This window comes from Xiphophorus hellerii, chromosome 2 (genome assembly GCF_003331165.1).
Source record: "Xiphophorus hellerii strain 12219 chromosome 2, Xiphophorus_hellerii-4.1, whole genome shotgun sequence".
In the NCBI taxonomy this organism is placed as follows: Eukaryota; Metazoa; Chordata; class Actinopteri; order Cyprinodontiformes; family Poeciliidae; genus Xiphophorus; species Xiphophorus hellerii.
Window position 1 is genome coordinate 24,980,584 of NC_045673.1, and position 22,284 is coordinate 25,002,867.

The following is a 22,284-nucleotide window of genomic DNA, read 5'->3' on the forward strand; positions in this document are numbered from 1 at the left end:
TAAACGGGGCAGAGACGGCTGGTTCTCATTTCCACGAAAGACCCCGCTGCGTCGGCCTGATGCAGCTTATTTGGTTGTACTCTTGAGTGAATAATTATCATGCCGTTATGTGACGCGGACGACTACGCGTGCTCCTCCATGCGTACACAAGATCCTTGTGCGCCGTAAGAGGGGGGCAATAAATATTAGCTCCAGCGTAAATGTGAACGTAAACATCTAATTTCCTCACAAATCTGACCTAATTTCCTGGCCAACGTGAGAAAAGGAGCTCATATAAACTGAGCAGAATGGCACATATATTATAGGACGGTAAGGCGAAGGTAGACTTTCAGAAAACAAATCAGAGGTTCTGGTGCCACTTCGAGTTAGACTTTTGTTTATGAGCTGAAACGGACTACAGCCAGCAAGATTGCTCTGTTGCAGAAAGATTGAGATAGAGGGTACAAAATTATATCCGTCACATACCTGGATATATATACAAAATAACCCCATCTCAGAGTCTTTCCTAAAAATTTGATATACAGAAGTCCGTATGTCTTTGGGAGAGTGTGCCAACAACATTAATCCCCATTTTCTGCTTATCTGGGGTCTGGGCAGACAAGACCCAGACTTCCCTCTCCCCAGTTGCTTGTTCCATCTCTTCCAGGGGAATCCCAAGGTGTTCCCAGGTCAGCAGAGAGACAAAGTCCCTCCGGCGTGTTCTGGGTCTTCCTCTGGGTCTCCTAATGGTGGGACGTGCCTGGAACACCTCACCTCAGGGAGGCGTCCAGGAAGCATCCTAACCAGATGCCTGAGCCACCTCCGCTGGCTCCTCTCGACATGGAGAAGCAGTGGCTCTTCTCGCTCTAGTCGCTCTCAGAAGACTAAGCTTCTCACCCCATCTCTAAGGGAGAGTCCAGAGATCCTTTGGAGGAAACTCATTTTGTTCACTTGTTTCTGCAAATCTTCTTTTTCTGTCACTATCCAAGGTGAAGGTGGGACGTAGATTAACCATTAAATCTAGAGCTTCTCCTTTTGGCCCAGCTCTCTCTTCACCACTACAGACCGGTACAGAACCCACTTCACTGCAGACGCAGTACCAATACGCCATGAAAAGTCCTGCATGTTGCTCTGTAAGCTTCCCTCACTTAGGTCCTACTTTAACATACTGGCAACAGCAGACCAGTTTTATTAATTTTATAACTTGAAAGGTTTATTGATAGAATTAGTGATCTAGACATTGATTTTAAAGCCAAATATTTAGCTACAAGCTAATTATTTAGCTAGCAGACTACATCTTTATTTTAAAACTAACTCGAAGCTACATATTTAGCTCTAAACTACACATTTTCTCAGAGTTAAATACAGTATATAACTAATATGGAAATTCACGTGTTGATTACCGGAAATGGACTACCAAAATGAAAGCTGGGTCTCGCAGGCCTCTACATAATAAACTCCTGACGGTGAGCCGGCGCAGTCACTGTTGCCATGGATCCACTGGTATACAGTATACTGCTATTGCCATTGAAATGGCTCATCCTATGTTTTAAGCTGAAATGTTGTGCATGAGCAACCCAAATTATTGCTGTTCATTTCTGACTGTGCAAATTTTCCAAACGGGACCCCACAGTATGGAACCTAAGAAACGCTCGGTTTTTATTGGGTTTTGATACAAAGAGCGCTTCAGTTGGGATAATAGATTCCTTTTACTCTTAGCACTATTATCCAGACTAAACCCTCACATATCCCTTTAAACAGCTGTGTTGAAAAAATATTGATAAGTTCCACAATAAAGACAAGCAAAGCAGAAAAGTTGTACACTGTAAAACCAAAGGAACGCTGGTCAAGGATACGTCTGAAACCAAGCAGGGTCCTCTCAGTAGAACCAGTAATGTGCTGAGTTGCAGAATCCGGTGGAACATAAACCATCTCAGATGCAGCATCATGCCTTCAGCTCTCCATTTCCCCTACCATCAAATTATTATTTAAAAGGAAAACATCTTCCAAAACCCTCGGTTTGGAATCAGGCGTGTGGTGTGGGTTTCTGGGAACCGGACGAGAGGCACGTCTTTCACTTAAAGGGGCACTTCTTGGTTTCTCTCCGATATGAATTGTTTAATTCGTGCCTGGAAGGGCCCCATTCAAAGCAGCTGTCTGCCATTAGGACTGCTATTCTTGTTTACAAAGTGGGGTTGTTAGATTACGGCTGAGAGAGAATCCTAAATCCGAACCGACCCCAAGAATCAGCTCCCCCTCAACCTCCTGCTCCTCTCAATCATCCGGAATATGGAGATGAGATTTTATTTTTCCTCTTCTGTCATTTCAGAAAAATGTTCCATGTGGAAGTTAGCTGCTCTCTCTCCGGCAGACGGAGCAGCAGATAGTGTGACTGATCAGGGATTTTTTTTTAAAGTTCGATGGGGAATAGAAAACAATTCCCCTCTCTGCTTCAACAATAATGACATAAGTTCTCGTGTTAGTCCTACAAATCCATCAGCTGGGAGTTATTTCATCAGTCAATTGGTCCTTTTATTGTCAATACCTGCTTCCTTTCTCCTTTATTGTACTTCACTTGAGCTTGCGTACAGTGTTTAACAAAAAACTCCTTTGTTTTTTTGCCGCAGACACTTGTGTGTTGGAGCATGAAGCAAGTAGTGACAAATATCCCCTATTTGCTCGGTTGCATTGCTTAGCATTCATCCATGCAGCCTGATAGGATCAACGTTATCCTGTTTGGCACGTTTTCCCCTCATTTGGAATGTACTCATTATGCCTTCCATCTCTAAAGTTGCATTAATGTAAACGCAGCTGCAAAACGACCAGATCAACAGCAGCCACCCGAAAGACGACGCTTCGATCGACACAAAGGGCTTTGAGATCTTCGATCACAAAAACCTCGGTGAACTCTGTGAATTAGACGAATGTCGTAATGAAAGTTTCCAGCATGTGTAACCAACGAAAGAGAAGTCAGATCTCTGGAGATCATGGAGTCCCACAAGGTACTGTACTAGGGCTTAAGTTGTTTATTATGTACATCATTAGCAGGAGAAATTTATTATTGTTGTTTTTACTTATTTAGTTTGTTCATAATTGATTTAAAAAATCTCTAATTTTGGAAAGCTAAATGAATTGCCAGTGTTATCTTAAGACAACAGCGAACCTTTAGGACCCTACTGTACTCTGTAGGCTAAATATCACAGTTCTTGTTGTCTAAAATCAAAATGAGTCGGAATTCAAATGTGATGAAGAAAGAAACTGCCAGGAGAAACTTGGACTAGACCATTAGGATGGGGTAAGTGAGAATGACAGTACAGAAACAGGTAGCTTTAGCACAGTGAGATACATAGAAAGTGGTTTCTAACCTCTTCTGCCTTGAAGGGGCTGAATTAATCCGTCACATGGAACAAAATGTGTGGAAATGAGAAAAAGGTTGCCGTAATAATAAACTGTAGCTTAAAGATTACAGTAACAGCCTGACTTTAGTGTTGCCATATTCAACTTTTCATAAAGATCATTTTGAAAAATGATGGTGAAACACTCTTTATTTATTTCAGTGTGTCGTTCCACAACGATACAATGTCGCCTACAGGCAAGAAACCCTTTCAAAGAGCTACTTTTTACATTTAAAATGGAATGTATTTGAATAAAGTAATTTAATATTTGATGCGTTTGTGAAATACAGGAGACTAAAATTGAAAAAAACAATATAAAATACAATTTTCTTTTTCAGCCATGCACCAGCAGAGTGAAATATTCCCTATAGGCAGTGAAAACAGAGAACCTTCAGAAAAACAAACAGGAAACGTCTTTAAATTTCAAGAACACTGCAGACATCCCGTACCGTGGAGGAAGAGACGCTGCAAACCTGCAGCTTTTTTTTGGTGACCTTGGGTTTGTTTATTCTTCTTTGAAGAAAAAACATCTATACAGATAAATGTGCCATATTTAAGTTCCAAAACTAAGAGGTCTTTTTTTTTTTTTTCTTTTACTGATTCAGGATTCGGTCCATTTAATTTCACTAATATGGAAAACGCCGCGCAACAAATTATTCCAAATGACTGGCAGGAAGACAGAAATGTTCATCTGCACGACGGGGAATCTACTCGGTGTTGCGTGGAAAGTATTACCTGCTGCTGTGAGCCCTTTCAGGCCTTTCACCACGGTTGATGTTCTGAGTCAAGTTTGGGTATTTACAGAATTAACCGTGACTCTGTCCCATTTTGAGATCATTTGTGAAAACGTGAAGACGTTACAGGAGGCAGCTGGAGGTGTTGGGAGAACGGAAGGTTTTCTTCCTCTCTTGAAGCACATCAGCAGAGCCGCACAGAAACTATTTGTGTGGTTAATCAGATTGCCATCTGCTGGAGTGTTGCTGTAACAACAAGTGAAACCCTCCCAGAAGGTTTCCTTCATGTTACGTTTCCTGCAGAAAATTCAAATATTGTGGGGCTTTTTTTTTTTTTTTAAATGTTTTTGCCTAAAATATTGCCGCATGTGTCAACCAGATGTGGTTGTTTTTTGGCTGCACTTTGTTCAGCAATTCCACGTTTTTTCTCGTCATGTATCCAGACTTATCCGGGTTATTTGGAGTGAGTCATTTCTGCTCCATATGGACTGTTTGTATTTGTAAATTTGACTCAAATGCTAAATAGTTTTCAAATTTATTCTGGGATCAGTGACAGCATCGTGAGTACAAATATAAGTGGCAGGTGATTTTTTTTCCTCTCTCTCTCTCTCTACATCTGTTTACGAAATGCTTTGAAGAACAACACAATTACCTCAAACCAAAGTGTATCTAAAATACATTTTAATCTTGCTGAAATTTTTTGTTTTTCACAATATTGTTTACAATATGAATCCATCGCCATTCTCCTCCTCATCCTCACTCGGGCTCTTCTTTGCCGTCTCGAAACGAAGCCGTACAATCATGTTCATGTAAATTTTTCTACATCAAGGCACAAGACAAAGTTGTGTGGGGAGGATCTTTACCAGGGTAAAAGGGGGAATGTTAAGATGTGACTCTCAGCGGGGGGTCGGCGCTACAAATGTGCTCTAACGAGGTGAAACGTGGGGCGAAAAAAAGAAAGTGATGACCACTGCTGTTTTCATTTTATTTTCCAATAATAAGTCATGTATAAAAAAGAGTAACCATCGGGATGTTTTTTTTTTTTTTTTTTTTTTTTACTTTAAGGAGTTCATTTGTTCATGTACATAAAGTAAAGATGCTTTTTTTTCCCAATTTTTTTCCAGTTATTTGCCAAAAGCCAAAAAAAGAGAGAAAAAGATTAATAACAGGATGGATAATGGGGACAAAACATCCTTTCTTTTCCAGTAAGAAGGTGAAAGAAAAGATAAAGGGCCAGTTTAGTATTTATCTGCGTAGTTTTGCCGTGTTGAATTTTGTTCACAGGTTGTTGTTTTTTTTTTTCTTTCTTTTCAGGTGTCCGCCTCTGAAAGACAGAAAACAAGAGAAATTGAGGCACATCCTGAGGCAATAACACAAACTTTTATCGATAAAAAAACTATTTGTATAAAACCGTATTTACCATTTCCCAGAAGACTGATGGAGAGCGCTCACATCTGGGTGCTTCTCCTTCGCCTGCCGAAGGCCTTGGCGCCAACGTTGGTGGGAACGAAGTTGCTGTTGCCAATTCCGCCCGACCGGCTGAGGAAGTCGGCCAGGCGGTGGGTCACGCACGTGGCCGTGTTGCAGGCGCGCTTCTGTGTCGTAACGCTGCTTCAGGACAGCAAACGGAGATTAGCACGAAGAAACCACGCTACGAGCTAACACCACAACACACCAGCAGTGCGACAAATTTGATAAAAGTGAACAAATAAGGTAACAGCTTATGTATTTTCTTACCTGTTGACTTACTGAGGACTTCCCAGACAGATTTCAAGGCATCGTAAAAGTTCATTTACGCTCCAATTTGTTTAATTTTGGTATTAAAGTGTATTTACGCTCTAATTTCGTTCTTGCGTGTTCATACGAACCAATTTTTGTGTCTTTAACGGACGAACAGGAGTTAAGGCTTCCTTGTAGAAAATTATGTTCATTGAATAACAGACATTGGTGTCTACATGAGTGGATTATTTTCTTACCTTTGGACGTACTGAAGCGTTTTATAGTATATTTACACTCTAATTTGTTTCGTTTTGCTCGTGTTCATACAACCCAATTTTGTTGTGTCTTTAAAAAACGAACAGGAGCTAAGGCTTCCTGGTAGAAAAATACGTTTATTGAACAACAAACATGGTGTCTTCATGAGTGGATTATTTATTAATGGTTACATTAAGTGATCTGTCTATCAGATGCCATCAAAAACACTACACAGAAATGGATATCTGATATTGTAAATTACAGCTGTGTAAATTGTGTCTGATTGTCTGAGAAAAAAGGAACAAATTATTCTCTGCCCCAAAAAAAAAAAAAAAAAAAACCAAGCAGGGTAAAAAGGCGGGAAAGAGGTACATAAAAAGAGAGAAAACAGTCAGGTTCTTCTCAAGCCGGTAGGAGTCAGCATGCACTTGCCAGGATGAAAAATACGGAGAGCAAACCGGGATGAAGAGATAGAAAAGAAGGAAGGATAAATAAAAGGAGAGAGAGGAGAAAGAAGGGTTCAGATGCTGTCAAACGTCTCGCCGTAGCTTGCATAGCTGTCCCTCTCAGGAGCGCCGCGCTTCTTGCCGGGCGTTCCCGCTCCCACGTTCGTGCGGGGGAATGTCTGCAACTTGTGCAGCTCCTGAGACAGTTTGCCCAGCACGCAAGTGCTGAGGTTGGAACAGCGCTTGGTTAGAGGCCTGTCCATGCTGTTGGGGAGGGGACACACAGAAAAAGACATGCAGAGGAAAAAAGGACTCATAGGTAAGGGAAAACATGCAAGAGAAATCATCATCGTTTGGTCTTTTCTCTAACCTCCGCTCACACGCCGCTCTGACCTCGCATGCATTTCTGTCTCATGCCGTCACAAATTAAACAAAAGTGGAATAGGAACGTCTCGAATCTCATACAGCATCATGCCACCAGCTTTTCTTTTGTGAAACATTCAAAGAACTCGTCATCCGTCCCATCATGCGCCAACCTCCAACCCCCTCTCCCACAAATCCTTCTTCTTTTACACCAACAAAAACAGCCCATCCAATTCGCACAGTCATGCAGCTTCCCGTAACTATAACTGACATCATGCACACTTGTTTTTTTGGGGAGGGGGGCCTGATAAGTGAATATATGCTTTTCACATGCCCAGCAGGCAGTTTTTCACCCCTTCACACAGTCAAAACCAGGCTTGTTTCATGCGGGAAAAAGGGTCATGACAGAGAATACAGATTTCTTTTTTATTTGTTTCTCCATTTTAGCATTTTGTTGTGGGGAAAAAACATGTTTTTTATTTATTTATTTTTGGTTTTGTTTTTTTTCCCTATATAAGGACATACCTCTCTAGAGCTGACTGATGATGATGCATCAGCAGTGGTGTTAGAATGAAACCAGAGAGTGAAATGTGGGAACAATCTAAAAACAATCTGTCCGGTTGACATTTTCGCTAAAAGCAGCCGGGTTCAGGACCTGTCCACATTGTTGCCTGAACAAAATGTAGTCTAATAATTCTAGAACATGTTCTAGAAAGTTCTAGAACAAATCTGTTCTTAAACCCACCACACTATTTGTACAACCCTCCAGAAAAAGGCATGGTAATATATAAGTTAATAAAGTTAACTTCATGATCAATTAATTGAGACTATTCTACATCATTCCATTAGAAATCGAGTCGTCTGTGAGTTTGCTTCTGCTGTAAGGAAATATTAAAGCTTTATGTGAGGAAATAAGAGTCGGACGTACCTGTTTCCCTCCGTCACCTGCTGTTCCATCTCTTCTGCCGTCATCTGCACAAACTCCTTGACGATGGCGTTCAGTAACCTTCGCGCCTCGTAGTCCGTGAGCGTGACTCGTTCTGACATGGACTCTAAACCTGGTCTGTGACGGGACGTTTCAGGAGACAACAAGGGGACAAGCGGTCAGTGGGCCAGGAGTTCAGTTTGGTTCCTAACCCCCTTAGGAAGCTGCCGGACATTTGTCACACATTTCATGGGGCGTTTAAGTAACTCAAAAGCTGGCTTTTGAACATTTCTGAAGAGGTCTAAGAGCTCACACGGCCCCACAACCGCCCTGAGATGCCAGGATGTGTGTGTGTGTGGGTGTGCGTGTGTGTGTTTTGGGGTGGGATCTTGGGGTGCTGGTAGAGACGATGGATGGAAAGGAGAGGCAGAGACATCAGCACCTCGGAGAGTAATGACGTCTGGGTTTGAGGGCCAGCGGCCAACAGTAGGGAGGGGTTGGGGATCGGCTGGGGGGGCGAAACAATCTGCGGAAAGTGCCCCATATGAGAAAGGGGGGTTGTTTTCCAACAAGCTTTAGATTTATTACAAAATCAATAGCTTCATAGGAACGCTCGGGGGAGTGGCTGGAATGAAGCTCCGTATGGATATATAGGTCTCATTTATCTCCCTCGGGAGTGAATTACAACTTCCTCTATTTGTGTCTTATTAATAGTATGCAAACTGCGGAATAGATGTGCAATAACGTGCAGCAAAATCCATGTTTTTCCGGTTTTCTTTCCTAACTTCATGACTTCTATATTCTAAACTTAGCATTAGATTTATCTTTTCTTATTATTTGCATCATAATGTTTAGCGACAACTAAGACATCCAAGGTTGGGATTAAATCAAGCACATTCTATTCTTTTCCATTTTATCGAGTCAAAGGAATTAGTAAAACAACCTTTTAAATGTAAAATATTTCAAATGTAAGAATGTATTCGTACACTGCAAAAACACAAAATCTTACCAAGTACTTTTTTGTTTACTTTCTAGTGGAAATATCTTGGAACACTGCAAATAAGAGAACTAACTTTTCAGAAAAAAAATAGGAGATTGTTTTAGGCTAACAATTCCTCAGTATTGATGAAAAGTACTAGTTCCACTGGCAAATTATTTTATTTATAACAAGACATTTAAAACGAATTCTGTCAATGTTACTTTTTAGAATCAATATTAGGGAATTATTAACTTAAAACAAGCTCCTATATCTTGCTGAAAAATTACTTGTAATTTAGTTTGTCTTATTTCCAAGTGTACCAAGATATTTGCATTAGAGACTGGAAGATAAATAATTTACTAGATTTTGTCTCTTTGCCATGTAGTTGAATTTACAGTATGCTATATATTTGATAGTAAAACATCACACTTGTACATGTACATTTACGTATATCAGCTTCTACTGCTTCTGTTAATGTTGCTGCAGATAATTCCTCAAAAAGAAAGACATAATGACTAGAAAAACCTTTTAAGACTACAGTTTTGTTGTTTTTTTTAAAGAAAAACTCCTGAAAACCAGGAAACCAATTGTTTGTCATATGAGCGTTGCTTTTAAATCCAGAAATCACTGCAAGTGCTTGACAGCCGCTTGAACGAAAAGTAAGCCGCAAGAACCGCGTCTCACCTGGCAGGGGCGGCTTGTGAGCAGTACATCTGGCAGATGACCAGGGCGTAGGCAACGAGGAAAGCGGAGATCTTCAACATAACCATGGTCCCCTGCAACAGGAAGGAAAACACCCCAACCCTGTCGTCAGCATCTTGCGCACTGATGTACCTACAAGGCAACATGTGTAACAAACGCACTTGCTGCTCGCCGAGCCCCTTCTTCCTCCTCTCCCCCCCCCACCCTTGAGTTCCTATCAAACTTGGCTTAGTTCTCCCCACGTCTCCTCATCCTCACACACACGGCAGCCACCCCCCCCGCCCGTTCTACTCTTGTTCACCGAAACGCACTGTTCCGAAATATCCAACAGCGAGCACAGGACATGTAGTTCTCTCATGTCATACGCAGCGGGGACTGGAGTGCGACATGCCTGCAGGTAGCTGGGTATGCATAAATGTGTGTGTATGTGTTTGTGTTTGAGAAGGAGGGGGCGGGCGGGTAGGCAAGGGTCCCAGACTCTGCAATATAGGTAGCAGTTGCTGGAAGAGGAGGGGTGAAAAGATAGGTGGTGTTGGGGGGGGTTACTCCAAGCTTGCCAACTCCCTAAGGGACCAGTGCATTAGTGTAATGAGCTTCCAGCACTCTCTAACACACACGCGCGCACCCCTTTTGTCTGCAACACACACACACTTTGAGCTGGTTGCTTCTGCCCGTTTTTCTCGTTCTTGTGAAGTGCAACGCCTCAGCAATTTCTTCTTTTTTTTTTTTTTTGCTTTTTCTGGAGATTTCCTTGCCCATTGTTTCTACCTTTCCTCCCCCTTTTTCCGACTTGGCTGAGTCTTTGGTCCCCAAGAGGAAAACGGGAGCTTCCCAACATGCTTCTGCTTCTGGTAACCAGCCTCATTTCATTCACATCAACCCAGTCAAACAGCTGCCACCCGTCTAATCCCACAACCAAAGAGTCAAAATACAACCCCGACCCACTGATGTAGACAATAAAGGAAGTCAACACTCACCTTCAATGGTAATCACCCAGCAGTAAAAATAAATTTATATAAATATCTCTCTGAATCTCTGTTCAAAACAACAAGAAGTTGACTTTCTCTCAACTTGCAGGACAACTCTTGACTCTGTTGCATGAAGCGCCAACCACCAGCCTATATATCCCACCACTCGGATTTGTGCATCGACTGTGTAGGTGTTTAATTATTTGCCGGCAGCCAATCGCGTGGGCCGTGATGCTACGGCGAGCCAATGGGAAGCCTCCTCTAGACCCCCCGGTTCGGACTTGGCTCGCCGTTGAGAGATACGGCTTTTGTGCTGACGTCATTCCTCAGTCACTAAGTGCTCCATTCACAAAATTCACCAGTCATATGGACCATTTGCCATCCCTCGTTTGCATTGATGTCATTAATCAAATAACAGGCAGAGCGAACTGGTGGACGTGCAGTAGCACCGCCGGCGATAAATAGTTGAAAAAAGTTTCCAAAAATGGTTCGTTTCATGCTGTATCTCAACCTATGAGATCAATAAAGGGCACCCCCACCCCTGTAAGTCACCGCTTCCCCCCCCTGAATAAGCACTTGCAGGCGGGGCCATCTGCTGGGGATGGACGTATACTACACAGTGACGCACTTCTGGACTCCTGCACTTCATTCATAATGCTGCCAACTTCATTGTGCTTAATCACAATCCAGACTTCCTGCAGTGAGTTTGAGTAGTCAGCCAAGAACTTTAGAGTCTCTAGTATAAATAACTGATTACCTTCAGACAATTTTTGCTCTCTCTCTCTCTCAGCAAGTCTTACAAGTACTTTTTTATTAGTAAAGCCACAAGTAAAGTGTGGCAATCTCCTGTCCGGAGTAAAAACCTCGAACCACATTAAGGTAATAAAGCCTTACCACGGCCAGTCCAGTAATGACCGAAGCTGCTCAGGCCTCCTCCCACACAAGTGAGCAAACAACCAATCGATGACAGCCTGCGACAAGGGCCGTTTCTCAACGGCAATTACACAAGTGTTTGCCCTGCACAATTGTCTCAATGCCCTGCCTTTTCATTAGAGGGGCAGGGCGGCGTGTGCATGTGTGTGTTTCTTTCTAAACTGCCTCACATGAGCACGCGTGTATGGAAAATGTCTTTCTATGTGTACTTAATGCCGGACAAATTGGACAGGTGTGTGTGTGTGTGTGTAGGCCTATATGTCAGAGTAAACTAAAGGGGAGGGGTTGCCTCTCCATGTTTGCGTCACAGAGGAACCCCATTATACGGGATGAGCCTTTTAGTGCTATTGAGCCACATGGTTCAGCCTTGTCAGCTGCTAAATCACTGCTGAATAGGCAGCTGCCGGGCCTCAAGCCACATCTTTTGGACTCTGGAACTTCCAGCAAGCACTTTCTCACAAATAAGAACAAAGACGTTTTCTTGGGCTTGTGCATTTGCTTAGGTTTCTGCAGTTAAAAGGTTTGTGCATTGTTTCGGTGAAGGGCTTTGGATCGTGGAACTCTTTCTTCATATTGTTAATGAAGGTAGCCACCACTTTGCTACAGGGTTCTTGCAAATGCATTCTTCCCTCTTAAGAATTTGAACATTAAGCCATTAAGAGCACAAACGTTTGTTCACAGTTGCTGGGCTTCACGATAAACGGCGTGGACGCTCCCAACAATGAGCTGTGGATGGTTCCTGGAGTACACTGAGCCTCCGTGATGTTTGGGCGAATGCACCCAACTATTCAACAAGTAGAAAATTGAAGAACTCCAAAACAATGCAGCATTAAAGTAAAAGAACTTCATCAAAGTCAGTTTGTTTTCCTTCCAGGTCTGTGCTGTGCTGCCCCTGTCAATTCTATCCAATGGGAGCAATGATTGTCATAGCTATGTTTACAAGACATAACTCATTTGCAAAAAGTACTATCCCAAAGAAAACCGCACCAAATGAAATAATAGTCTACTTTCTAGAGACCAAACAAGCCCATCAAAGGACTTTCCAGGTGTGAACACACCCTTAAACAGGATGGTCAACAGATGTGTTTAGGATTAGCTCAATCTAAGCTAGTCCTAATGTTTTATTTTACAGTGTGATGTTTGTGTGCGTGAGTTCAAAGTATCTTCAAAAGGTGAAAGAAAATCATCGTCCTTCCTCCTGAATAGCTACGTTTTCAATACAAATGTACCCAAAACTTTTTCAGTATTCCGCGAATCTCGAAAAAACAATTCCACATCTGTGGTGATTCCATGAAATCACAGCTGAATAAGTTTGTTTACCGCAATAAGTCATTAACAAAAAATGCCACGCTGCGATCCTCCAACTACTTCCTGCCGTCTTCGTCTTCGGGGTTTTCACTTGTGGAAATGTCCGGTTGTTGATCATCTGACTTGTGTGATGAGAAAAAAGGTTTTTCATTGCAGCTTTCCGAAATAAACCAACTTCGACACGACCAAAAAAACCACCTCTGCGCCAAAACATTTAATAGAAATACTAAACGCAGCCATTGTAGTAAAGCATGCTTCTCCTAAACATCTTATGAGAGTTTCCTGAAGTTCAAAATGCTCAATAACAAATAAGTGATACTTGCTCAGCTTCTAATTAGCTTTGCTAATTGGTCAAGCATTTACAGGCTAATTACAACAACCTCTCACTAAATGATGATAGTGATGACACTAATGGCATTCAATGTCCAACACCTCAGATATAGACACAGCTGAAACATCATAACGTTATTGTACAAAAACATTTCTGAAAGGTATTTAACGGCAAAAACCAAATCATTTCAGACAAACACTTGTTAGGCTCAACTTGTCTAGGTGTTGCAACAACAGGGCAGTTATTCAACTTAATTTGTTTAAGTATTAGTAGAGGATGGCAGAAGGTTACTTGGGTACAAAACAGTAATGAGCTGTGACTGCTGTCCAGTGGGAATGTCAGGAGAGAGGGCGACCTTGTCGGGAACTGGAGAAAATTAATCACTTATGACTATGTACTTTACAGTTTGTGGTCAAATAACACATTCCAACAGCATTACATATTCAACGTCTTCAGTTCTTACGTCTTCTGTAGTCAACATCAGGAGGAATAGAAGTGTACAAAGGACATACAAAGAGAAAACAATCCATTTCACTGAATGTAAGTTTGTTTTGTAGGGAAAACAGCATTGCCTTTCCAGATGCCTCTTCATGGCTTTTTCCTGACTGTATATTCTATGTCATAGGGGAACACTCACTATTTGTGCATCTTCGCCAAACATTGTACGCTCGCATCTGGACGAATGTGTCTTCAGTGCCTGCTTCCGTGTGTGTGGGCGTGTATGTGTGTGTGTGTGTGCATGCTCGCGCTCTTTCAGCGTGGCTGTTCCTTTTTTTGGTTCATTGGCATCACACTTCACCCTTGGGAGATGCAATGCGCAAGCCACCCCGACTCCAGCAAAGTTTCGCCTCAGTTCCTGAAAAACTTCCGAGCGCCGAGTCGATAGAGTAACCTTTAAAGCGGGGCCTCCCCCAGCTGAGATCAACACACCCAGCCTAGAGTAAGTCATTACTGTGGACACAACTTCCCCCGCGGTGTAACTGGGTGCAGACAAATGTGCGATATGTAGCGTTCATGGCTCACCTATGTTGGGCCAATCAAGGATCTCATGTGGAAATGTAACAGTTCTGGAAGTCTAGCAGAAATGATAGCAACACCCAAGAGTGACGCTGTTGATATAACAGGAGGGATGAAACGGAAACCAAATGGTTGAGCCCATTAAAGGGGCTATATGCTGTAAAAGTGAAAGTGTGTTTGTGCAAAGTACACATGGATAGATACAGTATTTACAGGGAAGTCAAATGTCACGAAAGGTTGGTAGGGTTGTATAATGGGTTTTTCATTATAGTTTTATATTGCTGTTACTCTAATTCAGTTTGTTTTTAGAGTGTTTACTAGTTTTTATTAGTTGCTATTAGCTAAATATTATTTAGTTTTACCTTAGCTTTTATTAACTATAGTCGTACTTTTAGTTTTTTCTTACTATGGTTAATTTTTAGGTGCAGAATTCAAAGAGGTTCAAGTATTGTATTGTGATTATGTATACATGGATGGGGTAATGAATAATCAATAAAATATAAATTTTTCCCAAAAAATGTTTTCAATTATTATTGAACAACCAGCTGACTGGTGTTTTCTCCCAACTTTGTCGCTATTTTGTGGAGTAGCTTAAGTGACGTAATTTGCCGACAGCTGATGTAAACTGCCTGTGTGTGGGCGGGGGAAGTTTTATAAACGCACAATAGGTTAGGTTAGGTTAGGTTAAACTTTATTAATCCCATAGGGAAATTGAGGTTATCTGTATATCCTTCAATCTCCATAGCAACCAGTCAGCTGTGCAACCCTAACAATTCCTGGGCTTTTTGTAAAGACAAAGGTGGAGCTTTGGGTTTTTTTCTTCTTCTGTATAATCAAAACCGCCACCTGCCTTCAGCATTATGTAGTTGTTTCATTCCATGAAGGGAACAGCTTTAGTCACTGAAAATCTAAGGCAGAAATGTGTTTTAACATAGATGAATGTGAGTATCTTTTACCTCTAATGAATGCATAAGGCATCACTGAAATTTATGCAAACTGTTCAGAGAGACACCAAATTGCTTTCAAGTTTTAGGAGCCGGTCGCCCTTTGTGTGCAGATGGAGAATTAGATGGACATGCAAACGTTTTTGCACACATTTATCAAATGTGATTCTCCCTCTGTGTTTTTATAACCTCCTTAACGGGGCCAAGCACGCAGACTGGAAACTTCTGACCTGAATATGTTTGTTTGAAGTCATAGCAAAACAACATAAACCACATGTAAACATTATCTCATCATTTTTAATTGACCAGACAAATAATGAATGATGTCATGTTCTTGTAATGGAACATGAAGGCGAATAACAGCGAGTGTGCTACACTATTATTAGCTAACCGCAGTCAGACGTGTTTGTTTAAGGTATGGCTTTCAGCTGACAGGGACTGTTAGTGCTCTTCCCGCCTACACGTAACCATTAGCTTGAAGTTAGCATTGCATTGATTATCGGATCTAGTTGCCGTTTTGCTTTCAATAAACTTGCAAAGCGGGTGATTAAAGGGAGAGTAATGAGCACATCTGGGATATGCAGAAAGCACAGGGCAATTTATAATCTCAGGTTCAATACTCAAAGTAAAAAAAAAAAAAAACAGGTAATTTGACTCACCAGGGTTAGCTGGACCTGTAGGCTGAAGCTAATGGCTAACCCAACGGACCCAGTGGACCAAAAATGGTATGTTTCCTTCGCCACTTTATGAACTCAGAACTGCTCTTACATTTGCCGTGACTTACACTGAGGCCGATTATGTACATGGGAAATAGAGGTAGGAGGAGGTGCACCACCATCAGTCTTCCTGTAGGGAACAAGAGTGGAACATGTAAAGTGTTTCCTGCTCAGAGCAGTGGGGGGCCGTGCATTTCACAGCTAGGCCTTCAGTAGTGCTCCGTCTGAATCAATACAACCCTCAATAACTATTTCATGGCTATAAAACTTCTACAGCTGCGACACATAAAAAAAAGCATAAAAAATAACCTGATAAAATTGCAATATTATTTAGGAATATAGCAACATTTTACTCACCAAAAAATCCTGATTATTTGTACACAAAATCCATCCTCCTTTCTTTCCTCAAGAAGATTTCAATTACTCTGTTGTGCAGATTATCCGTGTTTCAGTTCCATGAAGAAGTCCTTTTCTATCGCCATCGAAGCTAATGCTGAAAGTCGAGCCTGCCCTGTCGTATTTCTGGCATAAGTTTTAGTTAGTAGACTGAAAGTGGCGGACAAATCCTTTTCCCGGTTGTGACAGGCTTGCTAGCTTCGGAGTTGCCCGACCTTGTTTAACAATGTCCAGCTTTTCTTGAAAAGTCCGTCTTGAAAATGGCTTTGACAGTAAATCTCCAACCAAATCCATTTCTTCTCCTCCTCCTCCCATTGTGGGTTGACAAAACAGCTATTAAATCAACACAACAATATCTTTGCTTGTGCAGCTCGCTACAGATGCGGTTTGCTAGCTCTGGCTAGTACACTCTTTGACTAGCCAATCAGAGCGTGTGAATACGCTGACGTTACGCCTGCTAGAGGGCCTTGGTGTCGCCAACTCAAAATCTGATTGGTTGAAGCAACAGTTTGATCGACATTTATTTTATGCTACAGGGCCCGCAGAACTGATTGTGAAGGTCTCCAGGCAGATTTCTTTGACCCTGGCAACAAATAGTGGCTGAAATGTGATTGGTTAAATGCTTAAATATGAAAATACACGTCTGGAAGCAGCGCAACCAGGGGACTAGCAATGAAAGGAAGCGGACAGACCATTTGGAATTATTTAATACGTATTCATGGACAAAAATAATTAACATCAGTCTGTGATTCAGATATTTTTAGGCCAGCAGAGAAGGCTTTGCAGGCCCTGACGGCCCACCACTGGTTCAGAGTAATTACCTAATAAAAACTAAGGCATTGTAAAAAAAAAAAAATATATATATATATATTTACTTTTTTCACACATATGTCAGAGACTTACTTTGACTAGGAATGCTTTAAGTGATCTATGGCCTGCAGGTGAAGCCTCACCACTTGTCACTTCAATTTCCCATATAAGTAAGAGCCTAATGGAGACCTGACCACTGTTTATAGGGGCAGTATTATGTATTTTCAAGGTACATAGTGCCATTTTATAACACAATTAAGTAACTGCGTTAACTTTAGTTGTTATAAAAATGTTATATGTAACAAATATGACTTAAAAGAAATTTGACATTGAAATTTAACACCTTGAATGTGGCCTCTGTCTGAAACTCCGCCTTCAGGAAGTTATCAGAACATGGCTATTCTTTTAACCTTTAACATTTTTATCAGCGTTGCTCTGAGAAGGCGCTTCTACAATGAGCTCAGCTGATGCTCAGTTCCACCAGGTGTTTGCTAATTGCTGCTGGCTAGTCTGAAGGAGCCGAGGAGGGGAGGGATGCTTTGCGAGGCAGAAGCTTGGAAACTGCAGCTCAGAGGAGGAGTTTCATCCTCAAAGGCGGAGCTACATCCAATTAGGCGTTTTGTACAGCTGAATGGTTGCCATGGAGATTGAAGGATTTCTGAAATCAACCAATCAAATTTTATTTGTATAGCACATTTCAGCAGCAAGGCATTTCAAAGTGCTTTACATTATCACAAACACAAAGTCATCCAACATAGAATCAACAATCAAAACATGACATTAAGTCAAATGCCATCGTTAAATTCGTAATTGATTAGGTTTCAAATACAACTCTAAACAGGTGGGTTTTTAGTTGATATTTAAAGGCACTCAGTGTTTCAGCTGTTTTACAGTTTTCTGGAAGTTTGTTCCAGATTTGTGGTGCCTAGAAGCTGAAAGCTGCTTCTCCTCGTTTGGTTCTGGGGATGCAGACCAGAACCGGAAGACCTGAGAGGTCTGGAGGGTTGATACAATAACAGCAGATCTTTGATGTGTTGTGGTGCTAAGCCGTTCAGTGATTTATAAACTAACAGTATTTTAAAGTCTATTCTTTGAGCTACAGGAGCCAGTGTTGTAATGGTAAAAGCAGAATCAGCCAGAACCCAAAACGCAGCCACAACAAGAGGATGGTTAACCAAAAAGTTTTATTACTAAAGTAAATGGTGTAGAAGGGTGTGGTCACACTAGTTGGTCCGGGACGAGGAATCCACAGGGGTCAGGAGTCCAGCTGGGGGAGAATGGACAACAGACGACAGGGACAAAATCCACCAACCAGAAGCTGAGTCTTGAAACGGTCCGGGGTCATGCACGGGAGGGTCTCAGGCAAGGAAAATCCAGAATCCAGGAGGCAGGAGGCAGGGTCAGAGACAGGCAGGGTTCAGCAACAGGACTTTCAACAGCAGAAGGATTAGGCAAAACTCTGTGGTCAAAAACAGGCAGGATCAGAAACCAGAAATCTCTTTGGAACATGGGACAACAAGGCTTGAAAGCTGTGACAGTGGCAACAGACGATCTCGCACTGAGCTGGTGAAGAGCAGCTGTTTAAGTAGGGACCAGCTCAGTGCAGGTGAGGGCAATGAGCAATCAGCACAGCCAAGGCAGAGCTGAAGGGCTGGAATCATGACAAGTGTAGGGACTTTAAAACTGGTGTTATGTGCTCTATCTTCCTGGTTTTAGTGAGAAAGTGAGCAGCATAAAATATGGATGAAAGAGTCAAATCAACACTCCAGGGACTTTTTTGCTGAGGGAATAACATTGTAACATGATGTAAAACCCAAAAAAGTAAATTTTACATAATACTGCCCCTTTAAGGACTATAGATAAGAAATTTATTGGTTTGGAAATGAATAACTATAAAGATCCGCCAATAACAATTGTTATCAAAATTTGTAATTTAGATAAAACTTACCAAGTTGGTGCCCCACCTGATTCTCAAGAATTAATAGCCAAAAACTCTCACTCTATTTTTTTACGAATACCTGCCCAGTGTGGTATTACAGAACAACAGATAGACCAAATATGGAGAAGCAGCATTCAGCTTCTATGCACCTAAAATCTGGAGCAAACTTCTTGAAAACTGAAACACTGAGTTCCTTTAAATCAAGACTAAAACCCTTTGTTTTCTTTCTACAATGGTCCTAAGTTGCTGTCGTAACCAGTTGTGTTGGACTTGCAAAATTTATGTCATTCTCCAAGCTAACCAGTTCTGGAGCAGGCTGACCTAAAGAAACTCTGGTTGGGTCAAGCATTGTATTGGTTATGAAACACCCGGTGGCAGAGATTGCAGTTTCCATAAACTATAATCATTGTTTGGTGAGTTGACACAATCACACTGCTAATGTTGATCAAAGAGACATTAAATACTAACATTGCACAGAAAATGAGACAGGCATTTCTGACATTGTAACACAAAGTAGCCTACCGTATTTTCCGCACTATAAGGAGCCCCTAAAAACCTTCAATTTTCTCAAAAGCAGAGAGTGCGCCTTATAATCCGGTGCGCCTTATATATGGACCGATATTGAGCCACAACAGGTCTCGCAACTACGGTAAGCAGCCGCCGACTTCATTTTCCCCCGTAGAAGAAGAAGCGCGCGGTGCACGCTGGGTTTTGTGTAAAGACCCCAAAATGGCTCCTATTAAGAGACACGCTTACGACGCAGAGTTTAAGCTCAAGGCGATCAGTCACGCAGTAAAACACGGGAATAGAGCAGCAGCGAGAGAATTTAACATGAACCAATCAATGGTGTGGAAGTGGATATATATTGTGATTGCACTGACGTTTGATTTACCGCAACAGTATCAGACTGTTTTTTACGTGTTTATTGAATCGAGGAAAAGTTCCCCTACACTATATGTTATACCTTGATGTTGTTAAAAGATAAACTGTGTCACGAAAATACCACGTCACTGACTTTACCTCGGGGAAAATAATAAAACAGCTGTTTATTCATTTTGGGAATGAACGGAGTTTTCAGAACGCTGGTTTGTAATCTATCAATAAAGTTTGATTGACCTATATGACTATTTTGTTGACATTCCCTTTAGCACAGTTCCATCTAATGGATGCATAACGTAACCCCAGCCTCTACTGTAGCGTCTATTCTATGCGCCTTATAATGCAGTGAGCCTTATATATGAAAAAAGTTTTAAAATAGGCCATTCATTGAAGGTGCGCCTTATAATGTGGTGCTCCTTATAGTACGGAAAATACGGTAGGTTGTGTATCAGTTTTGAAAAATATCTATACCCTTGTCAAAAATCAATGGAAACATTTTTATTAGCAATACAGCAAACACGTCTCATGACCAGCTTGTTCTTGTTCCCGTTGGCATTTTGATGATTTAACTTTGTCGATGCTCTCCAAGTCTTTGAGGTTGAAAGGCCTTTCTTCCATTACCCTAATCCTCAGTTCTCACCGCAAATTCTCTGCCAGATTTTGGGTTTTGGCTGGACCACTCTAAAATTATAAATATTGCTTCAGGTCAGGAAAAAAACCCCCATTTAAGCCTAAAACTGCCAGGGATGTGAATAATTTTGGGCTTGTGTAGAGGGCATTGATTTTAGCAAAGTATCAGATTGAGACTTGGCATTGGCAAAAATCTAGTTTTAAACTGGCAGTATTATGTAAAATTGACTTTTTCAGCTTTATATCATGTTATAATGTTATTCCATCACCAAAACACACCTCGAGTGTTGCTTTGATTCTTTCACGGATGTTTGAGAAATCCTTTAATCTCCATGTCAACCATTCAGCTGTGCAAAACACCTGGGTGAACCTAGCCCCGCCTTTGAGGACGAAGCTCCTCCTCTGAAGAGACGGGTTGCAGTTTCCAAGCTTCCACCTCACATCTGCTGAGCTCATTATAGCAGCTACTGCTCAGAGCAATGCTGGTAAAAATGTTGTTGAAGGGTTAATAGAGGAACCACAACATGAGTTTTTAAAGAGACAGATGCCAAATTTAAAGGCCTTAAATTTCAAAGCCAAATTTTGTTTAGGTCATATTTGATATAAAAGTGCTATATGCATATAGCATTTTTATAACAACAGTTACTTGATTGTGCTATTAAATGGCACCATGTGCCTGGAAAATACATAATACTACCCCTTTAAATATCGTGTATAGGTATAACTTAGAATCCATAATAAGGATATCCTACTTTCAGGTAAATTGCTGAAAAAAATGTCTTTGCCAATTTTCCTATAATGTCAGGAACACACTTACCGTAGAGAGTCAATTGGGTAGAAACATCTTTGGCTTCATGTACCTTAAGTACAATGTTTGGCTCTGCTCTTGTTAAGGGGTTGCTTGAGCTATTTAGTTCTAGAAAAGCTTGTTGTTGGGTCTACAAAGACGATTGTTTTGTATCCAATATGTTCTATGATTTTTAGCATGGGTATGATTTATTTTAACCTGAAGTGGTCAATCCCCTTCCACATAACCTTGCATGATCTTGCTCGACTTCTTTGCACAATTTATGAATAAGCAATTGAAATAAATTTTACTTTTTTTTTTTTTTTTTACTTCTTTCTTATTGTAAAGCTATTCCAAAAACATTGAAAACAATCTTTTTTTGCAGCTTGTTTTTGAATTTACCTGCAGTTGTTGGATAGATCTGCAGTCTGGTATTACAATATTAGTGAAAAACACAAACGAAAGATTCCATGTATCAATCTGTAAAGCCAGCCATTGTTTTCATGCTTTTCCAATGCTCAAGAACCCCAACAGTAAGACGGAGAGTGGTGAAAGGGTCACTGTAGATTAATACTATCTATATGGCATTGCTCACCGTTGGGCTCTTCCCAGTCAGTTAAGGCCAGGCCCATCCAGATAAATTCCTTCCTGCGGAGGAAAGGAAGACGAAACAGCACTTAAGTCATTATCCAACTGCAGCCTCCTGTAATGGTTCTCAATCTCCAAATCTAATCAGTGGCTTGCCACCACAAACGGGGGTGGGAGGGCTCGCCACCTGATTAAATGCAAGTTCAAGTGGTGGAACCAGTGCCACTTTGTGTTTTTTTTTTGTTTTTTTTTTTCTTTTTACTCAGGGGAGAACAGGGTGAGTGTTTAAACACCTGGAGCGGAGTGTTCATCCAAATTAGCCAGAGCGGGTTAAAGTGGGAGATATTTAAGCAGGTGCTGACAGTCTTGGTCATGTTCTGTTTGTTAAGGTGGGAGTGGAAGTAGCTGAGGGGAAGTCATGCGAACGTCCAGGGACAGGTCATCCACTTCGGAAGCGTGCAAAACGTCGAGGGTGTGAGGGCTGAGGGTGGGGACGGAGCGCGCTTCCAGGCTGTTCATCAGCAGACATTAGGTGGATTAT

General features: G+C 41.5%; 1 protein-coding gene and 2 long non-coding RNA genes across 6 annotated transcripts; 2 read left to right on the forward strand and 1 right to left on the reverse strand.

The window, feature by feature from the left end:
• Positions 1-1,000: 1,000 nt before the first annotated feature.
• Positions 1,001-5,247, forward strand: LOC116737066 (uncharacterized). The gene is made up of 2 exons (XR_004342728.1): positions 1,001-2,981; positions 3,713-5,247. It is a non-coding gene; the product is annotated as an uncharacterized LOC116737066 (long non-coding RNA).
• Positions 5,248-5,411: 164 nt separating this feature from the next.
• On the reverse strand, positions 5,412-10,634 carry LOC116737033 (calcitonin gene-related peptide). 4 transcript variants are annotated; one of them, XM_032589994.1, is made up of 4 exons: positions 9,480-9,890; positions 7,820-7,954; positions 5,529-5,719; positions 5,412-5,432 (listed from the first exon to the last, which is right to left on the reverse strand). In XM_032589994.1, the coding sequence occupies exons 1-3, from the start codon at positions 9,641-9,643 to the stop codon at positions 5,557-5,559; spliced, it is 462 nt and encodes a 153-aa protein (XP_032445885.1). In that variant the 5' UTR covers positions 9,644-9,890; the 3' UTR covers positions 5,412-5,432; positions 5,529-5,556. The 4 variants fall into 4 exon arrangements, with proteins under 4 accessions (XP_032445885.1, XP_032445893.1, XP_032445900.1 ...); XM_032590002.1 differs by having other exon boundaries at positions 5,529-5,716; positions 9,480-9,880; XM_032590009.1 differs by lacking the exons at positions 5,412-5,432; positions 5,529-5,719 and adding exons at positions 6,200-6,792; positions 10,475-10,634 and having other exon boundaries at positions 9,480-9,571.
• On the forward strand, positions 5,550-22,059 carry LOC116737059 (uncharacterized). The gene is made up of 3 exons (XR_004342727.1): positions 5,550-6,168; positions 19,551-19,556; positions 22,048-22,059. It is a non-coding gene; the product is annotated as an uncharacterized LOC116737059 (long non-coding RNA).
• Positions 22,060-22,284: the final 225 nt, after the last annotated feature.